At 44.4% G+C, this 16,476-nt stretch overlaps 1 protein-coding gene across 1 annotated transcript in view; it reads right to left on the reverse strand.

Annotated features, from left to right (window-relative positions):
- LOC138581334 (C-X-C motif chemokine 14-like) overlaps positions 1 to 9,574 on the reverse strand; it is a 72,342-nt gene extending 62,768 nt beyond the window's left edge. Inside the window, exons 1-2 of the mRNA XM_069652590.1 lie at positions 9,069 to 9,574; positions 8,124 to 8,229 (exon numbers count right to left, since the gene is read on the reverse strand). Coding sequence (XP_069508691.1) covers positions 8,124 to 8,229; positions 9,069 to 9,132 — 170 coding nt within the window. The 5' untranslated portion in view covers positions 9,133 to 9,574. The remainder of the gene's footprint in view (positions 1 to 8,123; positions 8,230 to 9,068) is intronic.
- Between the last annotated feature and the right edge of the window lie 6,902 nt (positions 9,575 to 16,476).

Consider the following 16,476-nt stretch of genomic DNA (forward strand, 5'->3'; position numbering starts at 1 on the left):
GTGGTCCCCTCCTCACACAATCAAAGAACTGTAGTGTTTTCTTGGTTTTGCCAATTTCTATAGGCAATTTATAGGCAGTTTTTTTTTACCATAGTTCAGCCTTTAACCACGTTGCTCAAGGAAGGAAAGATCTTCGAATCATCTGCTGATGCTCAACCGGCCTTTGACACACTAAAATCGCTCTTCTCAAAGACTCCTATCCTAGGCAATTTGGATCAAAACCTGCCGTTTATTGTGGAAACTGATGCTTCCAGCTATGCTATTGGTGCCGTCTTAAAACAGGTTATCTCCTTGGGACAAGAACATCCTGTAGCCTACCTGTCTAAGACCTTTACCTCCTCCAAATTCAACTATGCGGTACTAGAGAAGGAACTATTGGCAATAAAACAGGCTTTTCAGGAGTGGAGATCTGCTCTTGGGGTCGCAACACACTATTGAGGTATGCACTGCTTACCAGAATATCAAGAATCTTCAGGATGCTGAGACACGATATAGTAGACAGGCGAGATGGGCACACTTCTCCCTGTATGACATAAGCTACACCATCATCCCGGGGAAATCCAATTTACAGGCAGACACCTTGCCAATGAGGTTTTCCAATCATGGACCAGGGTTTCAGTCGGAGAGAATGTTTCCACGTGCCACATTTATCGCAGTCATTCATGACTTTCTTCGTTCCATATCCTTAAAAAACGGAAAACTCATGGGCACCATCTGTCATGCAGCAGAGGGATTATCTTTTGAAGGTGGATGTTATTACTAAGGTAATTGGGAATGTGTCTGCTCCACCAACACCGGGGTATCACCAGCACTCTGGAGCTGGTTTTGATACATTTCTGGTGGGTAACAGTGCAGAAGGACGTGTCTGGCTATGTTTTGTTTTGTAGCATCTGTCTTCAAACAAAGGAACCACACAGAAAACTAGCTGTTTTCCAGATGCTTACCCATCCCTGGCAGTTGATTTCCACCGACTTCAATGTTGATTTACCTTCTTCCCAAGGTTACCCCACTGTCATGGTGACCATCGAGTACTTGAAGAAACTGGCTAATTTCTTTGCTCTACCTGCAGTATCCACTGCGCCTCAGATGGCTAACCATTTTATTGACAGCAACTTCATCCGCCATGCCCTTGCGATGCCATAGTGTCGGACAGAGGACCCCAGTATGTTTCTTGCTACTGGAGGCAAGTATGCAAGGAATTGAACATTAAAAGGGCCTTACGTTCAGGTTATCATCCCTAAACCCATGGGCAGATGTAACGCTTCAATCAAAATCTGGAGGGATATCTCCATTGTTTCATCTCTGCAGCTCAAGATAACTGGAAGGAACTTTTACCATTGGCTGAATATGCTTACATCAATGCCTCTCGTGCTGCAATTGGTAGTAGTCCCTTACAGTGCAACTATTGTTATGATGCATCCTTTTTCTCTTCCTCGCTTCTTAAATCTTCTGCCTTCCCAGATGTGGACACTTTGATGAGCGACATACAGCAGGGACATCAAACGGACAGGACAGCTTTACTAGTAGCACAAGACCGGTCCAAACGCTATGCTGATAAACATTGTTCCCCCACACCAGAGATTACACCTGTCGATTCTGTTTGGCTATCCTCGTGGTTCCTGCCCTGGCATCTGGTGGCGTCCAAGCTGTCTCCTAGATTCTTTGGTCCTTTCACTGTACTGGCTGTGATGGTCCCTTTGGCATTCTGACTGCAACTTCCACCTTCTTGGGCCAGGATTCATCTGGTATTTCATGTTTCACAGCTCAATCCTCATGTCCAGGATCGTTTTGGTTGTGTGTCATGTCCTCCATCACTGTTGACTGCTTCTGGTCCTGAGTTTGAGGTCTAAGGGATTCTTGACACCCGCTATCATCATGGGCGACTCCTGTATCTAGTAGACTGGAAAGGCTATTCTGTGGCTGACCGTTCTTGGGAGCCTGCTTCCACAGTCCATGCCCCTTGTCTTGTCTGATATTTCCACCACTTTTACCCGGGCAAGCCTGGTGGGACTGCTTTTTGGAGGGGACATACTGTCATGACCTGCTTGCAATGCCAAATGGAGGTTGTGGGTTCATTCTGTTATTCCTGCTCACAAGATGGCGGCCTGCCTTACCGCAAGGGCACGGTGTAGTGGTTTCACGTTCCAATCATCAGCGTCCTGTGATGTCATTGCGCTTCTCTTCTGGACACGGATTTAGGCACTGCTGACCCGAGTGTCAGTGCATCACCACTGTTATTCATGATGCACTGTAAGTATGCTACCCAGGCACTCATAGTCTGCTCTATTTTCTCATTAGTTTATGCTTACCTTCTCTTGGACTTTCTTTGTCCTCTTCAAACTTATTAGAAGCCTCACGGAACTCTCCCAGCCACTCTCCCCACCACCTAAGCTCTTACAGTGAGGTTTTGATAGACCTCCCACCTGAAACTCTCGGGTATTCTCCCTTTCTCTCTTACCAATCTAATATCCAGCGATCTGAGTTAAGAACTATAACACCTTCATTGTGTCTCCCAGCAATCCCTCCGGAGTTCTTGGAACAACACGTTCGTTGACAGACAATCTTAGAAGCCAGGTCAACATTATCCAGAGAGAGAACATCACAAGGCGGTCCTTCTCTCTCCCCGCCTTTCATAAGCGCTAGCAGGGTTTTCTCCCCCAGAGGGTTTCCCTGGTGCTTCACATATTTCCCCTTCTCTATTATTAAGAAGTGGAGGTGTTCAGAGTCTCATGGGACACCTTCAAATGCCTCGCTTCTTGCTGCACACAAAAAGGTTAGTCATTTACTTAATCTTGCATGAATTGTTACAGTTAGCGATGGCTGTAGTCAATTGCCCACCCAGATTCACTTGCCAACTTTACAGACAGCCTTAGATCAGGTGCAGCAATTAGCGACTGCAGTGCAGAGTTTGTCACACGAGGAACAGGCTCTTAAACATGAGAATACAGTATTAAAACATTGCGCATCGTAGGAACTCGATACAATGTATAAAAAGGAACAAAGGACTCTCAAGTTTGTCAAGCCCGGCCGCAGAGGTAAGCACATCCGTGAGAGGAAGCAGGTGAGACAGATCTCCCATGCAGGAGATTCAAATCCTCCTGACTTACCAGTGGGAGATGTGAGAATGATGATGAGCAGCTGTGGGAGTTTTCTGTTGCATCTGCCAGTGCTTCCTTCTTTGACACACTTACGTATGGTGTGAGGAGAGGGATCTGACTCAACTGATATACATATGGTGGACCCTGAAATACTCCAACTGAGCAGTCAGACCACTGGTCGCACTGTAGCTACTAGTGAAGTTATATGTTTTGACTTACACAGCTGTCAGGATAGCTCTATAGAAGTAGGAGAAGCTAGTTGATCGCCACAGAACTAATTCTATCACTTCCTAAGGGTACCTATATCTGCCTAATGTCCAAATTTGGTTTCACCTGGAAATACAGCCTGTGTGTAATGGCTGGAGTAATAAACCGAGGCTAGAGGGGTGACAAATATATTAATGCAGAATAATGGGAAACACACTTACCATGTGAAAAGCAGAGAGACATTTCCCAGGGGATTTTAGACCTGTAGAGGTCCAGGAACTCAAGCTCACAGAAAGAGGCACTAAGGGTTTTGGAGAGGCTAATGAAGCACTCCTCTTCTATTTTAACCCTTTAACCCTAGTAACCCAGATAACTACTGGAGAAGAGACAGATATTTCACTCAGCAAAATGATCCTATCCTGTCTGAACCTTCTTACAAATAGTGCCTGAAGAAAAAGGATGGTCTAAGGATGTGCCATTTTATTTTTAAAACAAGGCCTTCCATATAGGGGAGACCTTATATCAGAATCGTAACCAGGACCAAGATTGTAGTTCCTAGAAGTCATAGGAGAACTGTCCACGAAATAGCACATGCCCATCTGACTTTAGGAAACTTGGGAACAGCAAAAAACCAGGGGTAGATTATACATCGTTTTTACTGTTCAGGTGTTTACGCCAACATTAAGAAATTCATAGACTGTATCCCCTATGGCAGGAAATAGCTCCACATTCCCCTCCACCAACACCACTACCACCCTTCCCTATAATAGAGGTATAGTTCTCTAGAAATGACATGGATATAGAGCCGTCCAAACTAGGGAATAAGTATATTCTAGTAATACTAAATTATGCAACCCGGTATCTGGAAACTTCTCGTTGAAAAATAATACCTCACAATAGATTGTGAAACACCTAATCCAGTGGTCGAAGTGGGCGGGAGCGGTCGGGAGCGGAGCTCCTCTACTTCTTTTAATTAAGTTTTAGCGTTCCTACACTTTTATTTTAAAAAGAAACTGTTCTGGAACGGTTTCGTTTTAAAATAAAAGTGTAGGAAGAAGTTGAAACTTGCACTTTCAGTGCACTGCACTGAACGTTCCCTTAAACAGCAGGTATATGCTTTTTGGGGTTTTTATTGTGCATTGGAGGGGGTGCGGCAATGGGATCTGTGGGGAGCGCTGCAGGCTAGTATGGAACATAGTTCCACTACTACTTTTCGTACACTTCGACCACTGACCTAATCCCTTTTTTGTCATGGGTAGGCTTTTCAAGAGAATTATTGACCGGTCAAGGGAGTACCTTTATGTCAAAATTGATGGCAGAAGTGAAGGAGTTCTTACAGATATAAACCCTATGCACCTATGTGTACTATCCTCAGGCTTAGTAGAACGTTTTTAATAAAACCTTAAAACAACATTTTGAAAAAGCTAGTAGAAGCAGATGGATGCAATTGGGACACAATAATCCCTTGTGGCATTTTTGCCATCAGTAAAGCCCCTGAGGCCTTCCTATGCTTTTCTCAGTTTGAGCTCCTTTATGGACGCAACCCCAGAGATGTACTGGACATGTTCTGGGAGACGTGGGAAGAAATGGAAGAGGCAGTGATACCTATGTCGGGAGTGATGCTCTGGGTGGGTGAGGTGTGGACGGATCAGAGTTGTGGGGGTGGAGAGGTGGTTTTGGTTGTCGCTGTGTTCCTGTCAGATTGGAGTTGACAATCATGGTAGTGTGAGGGAAAAATGCTGCAGGTGAGAAAGGAGATAAAGCCCACATTTGAGGCATTAGCTGTGGAGGATAAGCAGCTAGGTGTGAGATGCCGTGATAACGCATAAACTGGGGCACAACAGTGAAAACAACAGCACCTAGATTTGGGACACCAGACTAGAGGGCGAGAGGGCCCAAAACGGTGGCACAACAGCAGACGCAATAACACCTATATGTGGGACACCTCGATAGAGGGAAAATGTCCTTAAAATGGGGACACAGAAGTAAATGCAATAACATCTAGATTTGAGACACCTGTAGAGGGGGGGGTCTAAAATGGGGACACAGCAGCAAATGCAATAACAACTAGATTTAAGACATCTGGATAGAGGAGAAAATGCCTAGAATGGGTGCACAGCAAATGCTATTTAAACAAAGGACCACTTTCAAAACCCTATGCATCACTCAACGAGCAGTGCACAGGGCTGGCTGGCATACCTTCAAGAGAAGATTATGCCCTACTTCCGAACACACACCCCAAGGTCAAGCACGGCCCTCCTGCTGGTGATCCCAACCTTCAAGTCAGCCAGGTTTGTAGGGTTTGTCTACTCTATCTTGGCTCTACACTGTGCAACTCATTGCCTCACCACATTTGACACAACCAGTACTACATGACCTTCCATAAAGCATTTGAAACCTTTCTTTTGCCAAATCCATGAAAAGGACCACTTAGGGCCGCCAAACCCAGCACCAATGGCCAGATTTCAGCTACAATCGGCCAGAACAGCCTTATCTCGAATGTAGGAACAGTATGGGCCATGGAAGCCCCCTCTGCTAACAAGCTGCCCTTGCCCCCTAGAGCTCCAAATCCTATTGCGCATGACTTCAAACCTAAGATGTGACATCACTATAATTGTATGCTAGGACCAGGCAGGCTCTCTGCCACCCAACCAGACATGCCCCATTCTCTACAGCTACGTTTGGCCCTGTACCCTGCTAACCCCTTGCCAAGCTCTACCTATGTAATCATCACACAGAGCCTCTACTGCAGAGCCTCAGAGCACTTATGATATGATATGGAATTTATAACGCGCCTATACACAAGTGTTTCAAGGCGCGACGAGGCAAGGGAGGGGAAAACAGTGGAAGACGGACAACGATCCTACTAGACCAGTTGTCATTCAGATCGTGCAAGTGCAAGGGTAGGGACAAAGGGTAGAGTACCAGGGGAAGGGAAAGGGGAAAGTGCAGTACATGGGAAAGAAGAATAAATACGATAAATAAAACGGCCTGATGGTGGCAAGTGCAAGGTAAGAAGCAGACATAAGTGCTGGAAGGGGACTGAAGGGATACAGAACCAGTCCCTAAGTGCAGAGGGGGTGCCAGGGAGGCAGGGGAGGTGTGCAAAGGCGGGACCTGGCCAAAGATCAGAAAGCGTGGCCAGGTAACCAGTGAAGAATCGGCAGGAATTTCAGCAGGGGAGAGAGGCAGACAAAGCAGAAGCAAAGAGGAAGGTTTTGAGGTGTTTCCGGAACCGGAGATGGTTCTCCTCAAGTTTCAGGGAGGCAGAAAGGCTGTTCCAGAAGGAGGCCCCAGCCGAGGAGAGAGATCGACCACCAACTCTTTACTTGGAGAAGCGGTAACCCTGAGGGAGTTGGAGGCAGATGAGCGAAGAGCCTGAGAAGGAAGGTATTTAGGAAGAGAGAGTTAAAGGTAATGCAGCCCCAGACCCCAGAAAACCTTGTGGATAATGCAGATGTTTTGAACTTAATCCTCGCAGCCACTGGGAGCCAGTGCAGAGATTTCAATCCTGGAGAGATACGACCCCTGGGCTTGAGGCCAAGGACAAGTCTCGCAGTCCTGTTTTGGATAAGTTGAAGAGGGCGGAGAGTAGAGGCAGGCAGATTTAGATAGAGGCTGTTGCAATAGTCCAACATTGTGACATTGTTCCTAACATTACGGCTGGGTCATATCATGTCACCAATCGGGTACACAGGGGGGCATATACCCAGGAATAAGTCCAATAACTCCCAAACCTGAGGAACTATAGAACCTATGCTTGGTGGGACTCTCCTTGAGAATCATGCAGTAACCACACAAATGTGTCAGGAATTACCCAGACACCCGTCATAAGCTATGACCAGGGATCTGGAAAATTGACCCTCTGACACCTATAACAAAGCCTTTAGCTAAAGGACTGTCCATCCATGCAAACGCAACATCCTCTGCACCACCCAAAGCACCTCTCTCTGAGACTAATTAATGCAAACCGACAGGACAGACAAGGCCAGCTCATCGGGTTCCGGAAATTAACCAGGAACAGGGGCCTCATACCAAAGCGCACACACTCCCTCCTACCAATATGCTCACTCTCCACTTTACACCAACAAACAATAGAACACAGCTATAATCAATTTTGGCCTAACTGCGCAGATACCTACATTACTCTTTGAACACGACAACACTCTGTTAGAATGCAGTTATACCCCATGAACAAATCGGCCTAGCTGCATTCATAATCTTTTACACAGGCCCCACGGCAGCCAGAATGCAGACTCGGAGGCCAACTACCTTGCTGCACAAATTCCACTGATCGCTCACAACCACTTCACCGCACCTAGCATTAGAATGCAGCCACCTCTGCACACATACGGAGTGCACCCACTACCCTACTTTCTCCACTGACCTGGACTATGGTCCCCAAGGGCGTTCAACCCACACCGCTTTGAGATCATAGCAATAGTACATAACACGCTATACAAATGCACAATAACATAACATAACATAACATTAGGGTTAAGGATTCGGTAAGTGCAAGATAAAAAATCAAATGTCACCCCACATTGAAAATCAAAAGTCGGCACCCATGACTCCAGTCGTGGCAACGGGTCGAGCCTGCTGTGCTTACATGGTCTGCTAAACTGGAAATTATTTTTCAGACAACCATGAGAAGTGGCTTTGAATTTAATTATTGAGGTTTCTGCTCCATTGAATGACCGTGGAAATAGGTCAGGCGCGGAAATAAGACACATGTGCGTCGTGCACGTGAAGTGTGCAAAACACAGAGAACTTCGAGTGCGTCCCATTGAAACACGCGCACGCGCAGCGGGTACCTACATGATCATCTTCTCCTCGCAGTAGGGGTACCTGGGCTTTATCTCCAATTTCTGCACGTCTGAGAATCGGATCTTCGGACCCTTCCTCAAACACTTGCATTTGGAACCTGTAGCGAAAGGCGACAGAATAACATCCTGTTTTTCCTGCGTGTACTGTATTTTGAGAATAAAGCAGAAACACGTTGAGTTAAAGGTGACAAGGTGACAAAGGTTAAAGGTGACACGTCTCGCGCTTCCTTCTTGGTTCAGTAGCAGAGCTGAAGGTATATCGCCGCTCAAAAGGATCCCCAGTGCTGAGAAATACTTATGCAACAGCATGCGGTTTAAAGTTAAACATTCGCGTTCTATTCTGTATTTCGCTACATTTCTACCGAAGACTCAAAAAAAAGTTATCTCGGATAATGTGCTCATATGCTGCGTTTATTTATTGCTCACAGACAAGTAGCGCCTAAAATGGCATTTAATTGTTCGTGGTCATAGAAACAAGTTGAAGCATGAGCCATGCTATGTCTCGGACACCAATTCACGAATTACCTGCGCGCACTTTTGCGCTGTGGTGCAGGACATGAGTGCAAACACAGCCCATTCAGTCATAAAAATCGAAGCGCAAAGTGTTCAGATTTGACCGAGTGTTTGTGAATTAGGGGACGCAATAGGAACCACAACAATGTATTTTCCGATTTTGAGAGTGATGTTCATTTTACATGTGTGCAAATAACGCCCCAAACGAGTGCGACACCGAGAACACACAATATCTAGTGAATTGACACATTTGGGTGACTTCACTAGACTGGACAGCCCAACCTTCAATCTATATCTATGGGGAATGAACACAGACCGTGGGACCTACCTCTTGTGTCTGGAAGTGGTTCTGAGGAAACTATGCTGAACTGTGTTAAGAACCCACATGCCCCTACCTCAAATAAACAAAATATTAGAAACGTACCTTCAACGTTAGTCGAGTAGATTGCAATGAGAAGGAAGAGTAAGACTGGCAAGGCGGGCTTCATGACCAGAGCAAGGTGCGTATACAATGACCTCCTCACACTTGAAAGTCTCTCTCTGGGTCGCTGGGTTGCTTGTGTCCAGCGGAGCCTCCCCCTGCTGCCACCTGCCTCTGGGAGGCTGTCACTGTGGCCAGTGGGAACTGCCGAGACGTGTCTCAGTGTAGCTGTCGGCTGCACTGCTGCTGTGGGTGAGCTGTTGCTGGTTGTTGTGCTGTTGCTGCCGGCTCTTCTGCAGCTCCTGTCAGTGCTGTCTTTGCTGGGAGCTGGGTGGCTCTGCTTGTGTAGCTGCTGTTTGCTCGTCAGCCTCGGGTCCCGTCTGCTTTCTCCTTCTCCCGTTCTCTTTTTTAAACATCTCTGGCTACCCTCAGAGCACGATCGTCGACTCCGAAATTTCCCAATCTACGGGAAGGAAGGAGGGGCTCTTCAACCGGGTCCATCCAGCACTGTCTGCCCGGGCGGAAACATTTCATAAAGTAGAGGAAACGTGACGCAATCAACATAAAAACCAACCCACGGATGTTTTAGGAATATGAACAAAAGTAATATTCAGTTTATTCGGAGTCACCTGACTGTGAATGGCTTCCACTGACCAGTTGTACCTACTGTGCCTGTGGATTTATTGCTTGACAGAAATGTTTCATTTTTTAAACCCATTTATATTTTGCCGACGAATGTAAAACAAATGTGCAACCCTTCCGTGAAGCCTTTCGCGCATTCTCTTGTTCTACCTGTAGGGTAGGGAGCACATAAAACCAAGTTTGGGAATCGCGTGCTTGCCACTACTTTGAACACAGTCACGGATGTGCTGGTTTCTTGCGGCTGGCAGGCGGAATACGCCCCCTTGTTCACTCTGTAAAGAGAGCCATGTGTTTATTTACCGTCGCCAAAAGTGTTTTTCGTAAGGAACCTTTTCATCGTAAGTCATATCCTGATTATTGGAAGTTCCTCTGATTTGGAAATACATTTACCCGCAGCACCTATAGAATGCAGCCTGAAAGAGAGAAATAACCCAAGTAACAACGTGCTCGACACTTCATCCACAATTTATAGGTTGACCAGACGTCCCGGTTTTGCGGGGCTGTCCCGGTTTTTGATGCTCTGTCCCCCTTTCACGGGCCTCATTACGAATCAGGCGACCCTTAACGCCTGATTCCGAGGTCCCTTTGGTGGCGTTATAATCCATGGCGCTAAGGGACCATGGTGCTAATTACGCCACCGTAATTTACGGTGGCGTAATTAGCGCCTTCCCCACTCCCATTATGCCCTATGGGGCAAAAATGGGAATGGGGAAGGGTAAAATGGGAAATGGGGATTTACCGCCCCACTCACCTTGGAATGGGGCGGTAAATCCGCCATACACCATGGTGTAAACATAGTTTACACCATGGTGGTAAGGGTACGACCCAGGCGGTAACTTACCGCCTTGGTCGTAATGTTTCCATCGGAAACTGCAGTGGTCCTGTTTTTTTTTGTAGTAGGTCTTCATAGCTAGCAAGCAGGATTGCACAATCTCGCACAGAAGAAATACTGCATTTTACAATTTAAGATAGTGTTAGTTTGTGATAAATTAATTACAATATATGTTTATTTGAACAGTAACACTTAAACCCCCTTCTCCTCCAAACGCTACTGAAGTGTAGTGCCTGGACAGCCACTTTCAAGAGTAAGTCCAACTTTTATGTTAGTTGCCCTGTCCCGGTTTTTTACTTTTTAAATCTGGCCACCCTATCCACAAACCAATGATTAGGAAATAGCGCAGCCCCCCCAGGCGTATGTGTGGGGGGGATCCTTAGGGTGCCATACTATAACATTGCGGAGATATAAGGCCATTCCCGGGACACAAAGACATCTCCCAGAAAAAAGGTCACGGGAGGAGCATGGGTGGAGACATTTGATTTTCATTATGGGGGGCAGGGGGGTTTAAAATCTTGCACTTACTGAATCCTTAACCCTAATGCTTCAAAAGTTACTGCAATTTTCACCAACAAGTTATAAACACATTAAAATCATTGTTTAAAACTGGTCTTTTGTTGTAAGGTGTCTAAACCGCCATAGCATAACTCATTCAAGAGACTACTACAAAAAAAACATTAAAAATATAAAACACAGTTTATTGCAGCTACCAATATTACAGGCAAACTTTCCATGCAAATGGGTTTTCACGTACATTTGCCCTCTAATACATTCATCGATAATGGTATCCATGTCTGAAAGGTCTAGTATATCACAATGTCAATTTCAAAACAATAATTACTGACAACCGAAAGGCTGCCCAAAAGTGGGGAGTGAGCCATAATCCATCAGCTGAGCGTCATCACTAATTTCCCCAGAATAAACAGTGGTGCATTGAAGTATTTTTCGATGTTGTCACTGTGCTGCAGTGTCTAGACTATATATTATGAAACTGGGTGAGCAGAATGCATACAAATGCACTCACCTACAGTGTGGTACAGTACTCTTCTAGTGGGCTACAGCGTGTGGGATCTCTGTATCTCTATACTGCTGGCTTACTGTGCAGTATCGTCTTCTTTCTATAATATAATAAATGTATGTAGCAGGTTATTTAATGCTTCTAGTTGGTGGAGGCTTTTAAGATATAGGGCCTCATTACAACCTAGGTGGCTGCGGAATGAACAATGCCAGTAAGGGACCGGCACCGTTCATTCCGGGCTACCACATTACAAGGTATGCAGAGAGTCCCACTCTGGACGCTTGGCCAGACCAGACGTGAGGAGCGGGACACCCTAGCAGAACAGGATGCTAACAATGGGGCGGTCATTAACGGACCTGTTATTAGCATCCTCCCCAAACCCATTCAGCCCTAAGGTGGTGTGGGATGCATTGACCCACTAGGCTCTGCCCTGCGACATCACTGTGTGCTGCTTTCACCAGAAACAACAGAATGGCTGCCAAAAAAGCCCTATGCCAGCTAAAAACCTCTGAGAAGTGCGCTGGGAAACCGGATAAATAGGCTCCCAAGCTACTTTGCCTGTGTCAGTGGTAGAACAGGAGACCACTTTGCCAAAACCTGCCCTTGGGCTGCCCACAGAGTGAAATGGAACTACCTGAAAAGGCAGTGCTGCATTAGAGGAAAACCCAGAAGTGCTCTAAAATCCGTTTTTCCTTGGCTGTTGAAATTTCAAAATAATGGTTCCCAAACATCAGAAAAGATCCAACATCCTTGTTGGGTGTTAACCATCACCATATCTAAGGAATCCTCATAAGCACAATGTCAGGAGAAGCAGATTTCATCACAAGAATATCCACAATAAAAAAAGGGCTTGCCTGGAAAAATCTGTTAGAATATGGGCGTAGTACCACCGCCTGCCTGTATCAAAGCTGTCATTTACCTACACTGTTAGTTTAAACTTGTACATTCAAACCAAATTGTTGAAAAAGAAGAGACTTGCCATCAAAAGCAATATAGGTTGCTACTTTTCAATTTCTATATTTTAAAAAGACTGGAATTAGTGGTCTGTTTCCCTATTTTGAAATGCAAGTTTATTTTATCAAAGACAATTTCAAACAAAGTGTTTTAAAGTGAACTGATACCAGCCAGAGGACTTCAAAGCACATTCCACAGTTTGCTCCAAACAAAGGTGCCTTCCTTTTGCTCACTGCCTAGGAACTCTCAGTTAGATGCTAATGAAAGGAGGAGGAGATTTTGCTCTCCTTCTCTGGGGAGAGACAATAGGCTTCCTGGACTGAAAGGGAATGCAAATACAAGTGTCAACAGAAACTCCTGCCAGCAGGCAGGGGAGGTGCTAGGTCTGGAAAAGACCCGGGGCTAAGCTGATGTCAGAACAGTTGGGACTGGGGGCTAGCTAGTCTTTTGGCTGTAGCTCCAGAGATTCTATCTGGGGCTACAACCAAAAGATCAGGGGCTATAGCTCTCTTAGCCCCCCCCAGCAATGCCCCTGCCAGCAGGAAGAGAGGTCTGGATTGCTCTTGGCCCAGCAAAATCTTGGGGGCGGGACCAGACAAATTTGTTTATCTTAACCCACAAGAATGTATCTTTTGAAAAAGACTCACTGAGAACTTTGCAACATTTGTAAAAATCTGTAAAACATAGGTTGTTAACATGAAAATTCTGCCCACACTTTGAAACTACTCTGAACTCTGTGCAATGTTCAGAGACAGGACTACAGAAGTTGTGATTTTGTAGCAATTGCGATGATGCTAGAAATATGAAACTTCACAGGATTATGCCCAGATGTCATGCGCATATATGTAGAAAAATGTGGACAGATCTGACATTGGGTACCCAACCAAAATCGTGAAAAACTGTCAAATCTGAACTAAAGCTCTCACTGAGATGGGACGCGGATGGATACTTGCTCTACTAAATCTGTGATGTAAATATGTATTGTTAGCAAGTTGGTTATATTGTAAATTCACTACAAAAAAACTTTGTTGAGGGGATGTTATGGTTAAGTTGCCCTACGAAAAACCTGTGCACTTCACTATAAAAAAGTTCGCCCTCCCCATTGTGGTTCAAACTAAAAACAAAAAAACCCTGAAATTCGCCAGTTATGGCAGACTGAGCCCCCTTACTTGCCATCGCCACTGTGCACTGCTAACACTAACACCCAGGACATGAAAGCGGTCCTCTTTAAATGTCCCTGATGACATCACTGACAACATCACATGTTTAGCCTATTTTTTTTTTTGTTGCCTGCCATATTATATATATATATATATATATATATATATATATATATATGTAAAAAAACTTTGTTAAAGGGATGTTATACTTCACAGTGAAACAAAAAACATTGCAAATTCCCCCATTATGGTAAACTAAGCAACCATAACTGACTGCACCACTGTGCACTGCTAACACTAACACCCAGGACAAGAAAGATGACATCACAAATTTAATTGATGTCATCACTGATGACATCACATGTGCATTTAATTTTCAGACAAGGGATTGAGAATGTAAGTTTGGTAAAAAAAAGTATTAGGGATTATCGTGACATGTGTAATTCATACTTCAGCACACAATGTAGTGTTCTAAAGTAAATTCCATTGCAGTGTTCTTTCTAGTACAGGAACCTACTCATACAGAAACGTAGGTATTGGCTGCAGCATACACCAGAGAGGTGCCAGATTTCTACTTTCCAAAGTTGTACTATAACATGATGAATGCTTCTGTACCAGACTTTTGTGGTCTCTGCAACATATACACAGTTGTTAATAATGCCTCACTCAATACGTATTTGTAGTAATACACACACAACATAAATAGATTGCAATGCATAAAAATATGGGGCTTATACATTGAGTGTAAAGTAAGCATGCAAGAGGCAGTATCATTAGCAACTGTGTATAATGTACATGATTGTAGTCATATAAAAAAAAATATTGCTGTGCTTCAGGCCTGCTTCTTCCCCTATATATGTACATTATAGGATGTGATTACATTTTAAGGAAAGTAGTGTAAGAACATGTGAGAATAGCAATATCTATAAATTTAATACCTTTTCAAAGGTAACTTTCTGACTGTCAGTAAATACACCTACCTGGCCTAGTTATGACAGTGAACAAAAACGAAGGGGCTGCACATGTGATGTCATCAGTGATGTCATTAATGACATTTGTGATGTCATCTTTCTTGTCCTGGGTGTTAGTGTTAGCAGTACACAGTGGTGCGGGCAGTTATGGTTGCTTAGTTTATCATAATGGGGGAATGTGCAGTGTTTTTTGGTTTCACTGTAAAGTATAACATCCCTTTAACAGAGTGTTTTAACTGAATGTGCATATATATATATATATATATATGGCAGGCAACAAAAGAAATAGGCTAAACATGTGATGTCGTCAGTGATGCCATCAGGGACATTTCAGAGGACAGCTTTCATGTTCTGGGTGTTAGTGTTAGCAGTGCACAGTGGCGATGGCAAGTAAGGGTGCTCAGTCTGCCATAAATTGCGAATTCCAGGGTTTTTTTGTTTTTAATTTGAACCACAATGGGGAGGGCGAACATTTTTTTTAGTGAAGTGCACAGGTTTTTTGTAGGGCAACATAACCATAACGTCCCCTCAACAAAGTTTTTTTTTTTTGTAGTGCATTTTACAGGTTTTTGGGAGGGCAAAGTAACCATAACGTCCCTGTAACAAACTTTTTTTAACTGAATGCCATGGGTTTTTAGTAGGATAAATGCATCATAACATTACTTTAACGAAAATATTCGACTACATTTATCAGGGTTCTAATAGTAACACGTAAGCATACTACTGCAAAGGAACATTTGAAGTAACTGCCCACCTTTCAAAGAATTCCACATTATCATATGCTGACGTATAGCATGGGGGCGTGTTCGAACAGTCATACACACTTCACAATGACATGTGTAACTGGTTGATAGTGCAAAAGTACATTGGGTATTGTTGTAAAAACTTCTAACTGCAAAATTTCCGACGCAGAACTCCACAATGCAAGTGTGCAACACAATATGAGCAAGAGTGCATACCAACGTTTCTGGATCATTTACCCCCATTCCTTCCCAAAGAGTGGGGGATGAATGCAATTGGCAATCGACATTTTACAGCAGTAATTCGTGGTACCAAGAAAGAGGATTTTTTGTCTTCAACTTGAACGCCCCCGGATTCCCAGCTGAAGAAAACAAATCCTTTTTCAAGATGGCCTCCATGTATAGGGAAGACGGGCATTGGATAGAAAGCTTGCTTTGCTTTCCATTGCAGGCTGCAGAAAGCAAAAAAGAAACTGTGTTACCATTATGGCAGCACCACATTTGTGTTCCTTGATAAATGTGTGGTTATGAGCAAGACGTTTACCAGAAAGGCAGTCTCTAGTGGACATGGTGTCCTCAATGCAATGTTTTCTCCCTTGCAGTAAAGGCCAGTAGCCATATCCCCGACATTGTGAGCACTACCCAAACATAGAGGCTACCCCTCAGAGACAGAAGCTGTATCGTTAAATATGAAAAGACTATCACATGCACAACACAAACCTTTTCAGTCATTGTCAATGACCTTTGCATACATGTGTTGTACATGTACTAATTTTTTTCTGTTAAAATCTGCGTAAAAACAGCAAAGGAGTAGTGTACTTACGTTGACATAAAATGCCAAACAAACTCTGTTATGCGAAGCGCAATGACGTCAGAAATACTGGATGCAACACCATTACCACTCACCTTTCGACACATAATTTTGTAAGTGACACAGGTGGAAAGGTGTGAAGATATGTGTATTGGGAGGGTGTAACCATATATTATTGTACAAACATTTCTGTGCATAGGGCATCTGGGTGACAGAAATTGGGCTGACGGTGACAGAAATTGGCCTGACGGCACTAATGCATGGGCCTGACCCTCCCGCA

Source organism: Ambystoma mexicanum, chromosome 3p, assembly GCF_040938575.1.
Source record: "Ambystoma mexicanum isolate Mex_15411 chromosome 3p, UKY_AmexF1_1, whole genome shotgun sequence".
NCBI lineage: Eukaryota > Metazoa > Chordata > Amphibia > Caudata > Ambystomatidae > Ambystoma > Ambystoma mexicanum.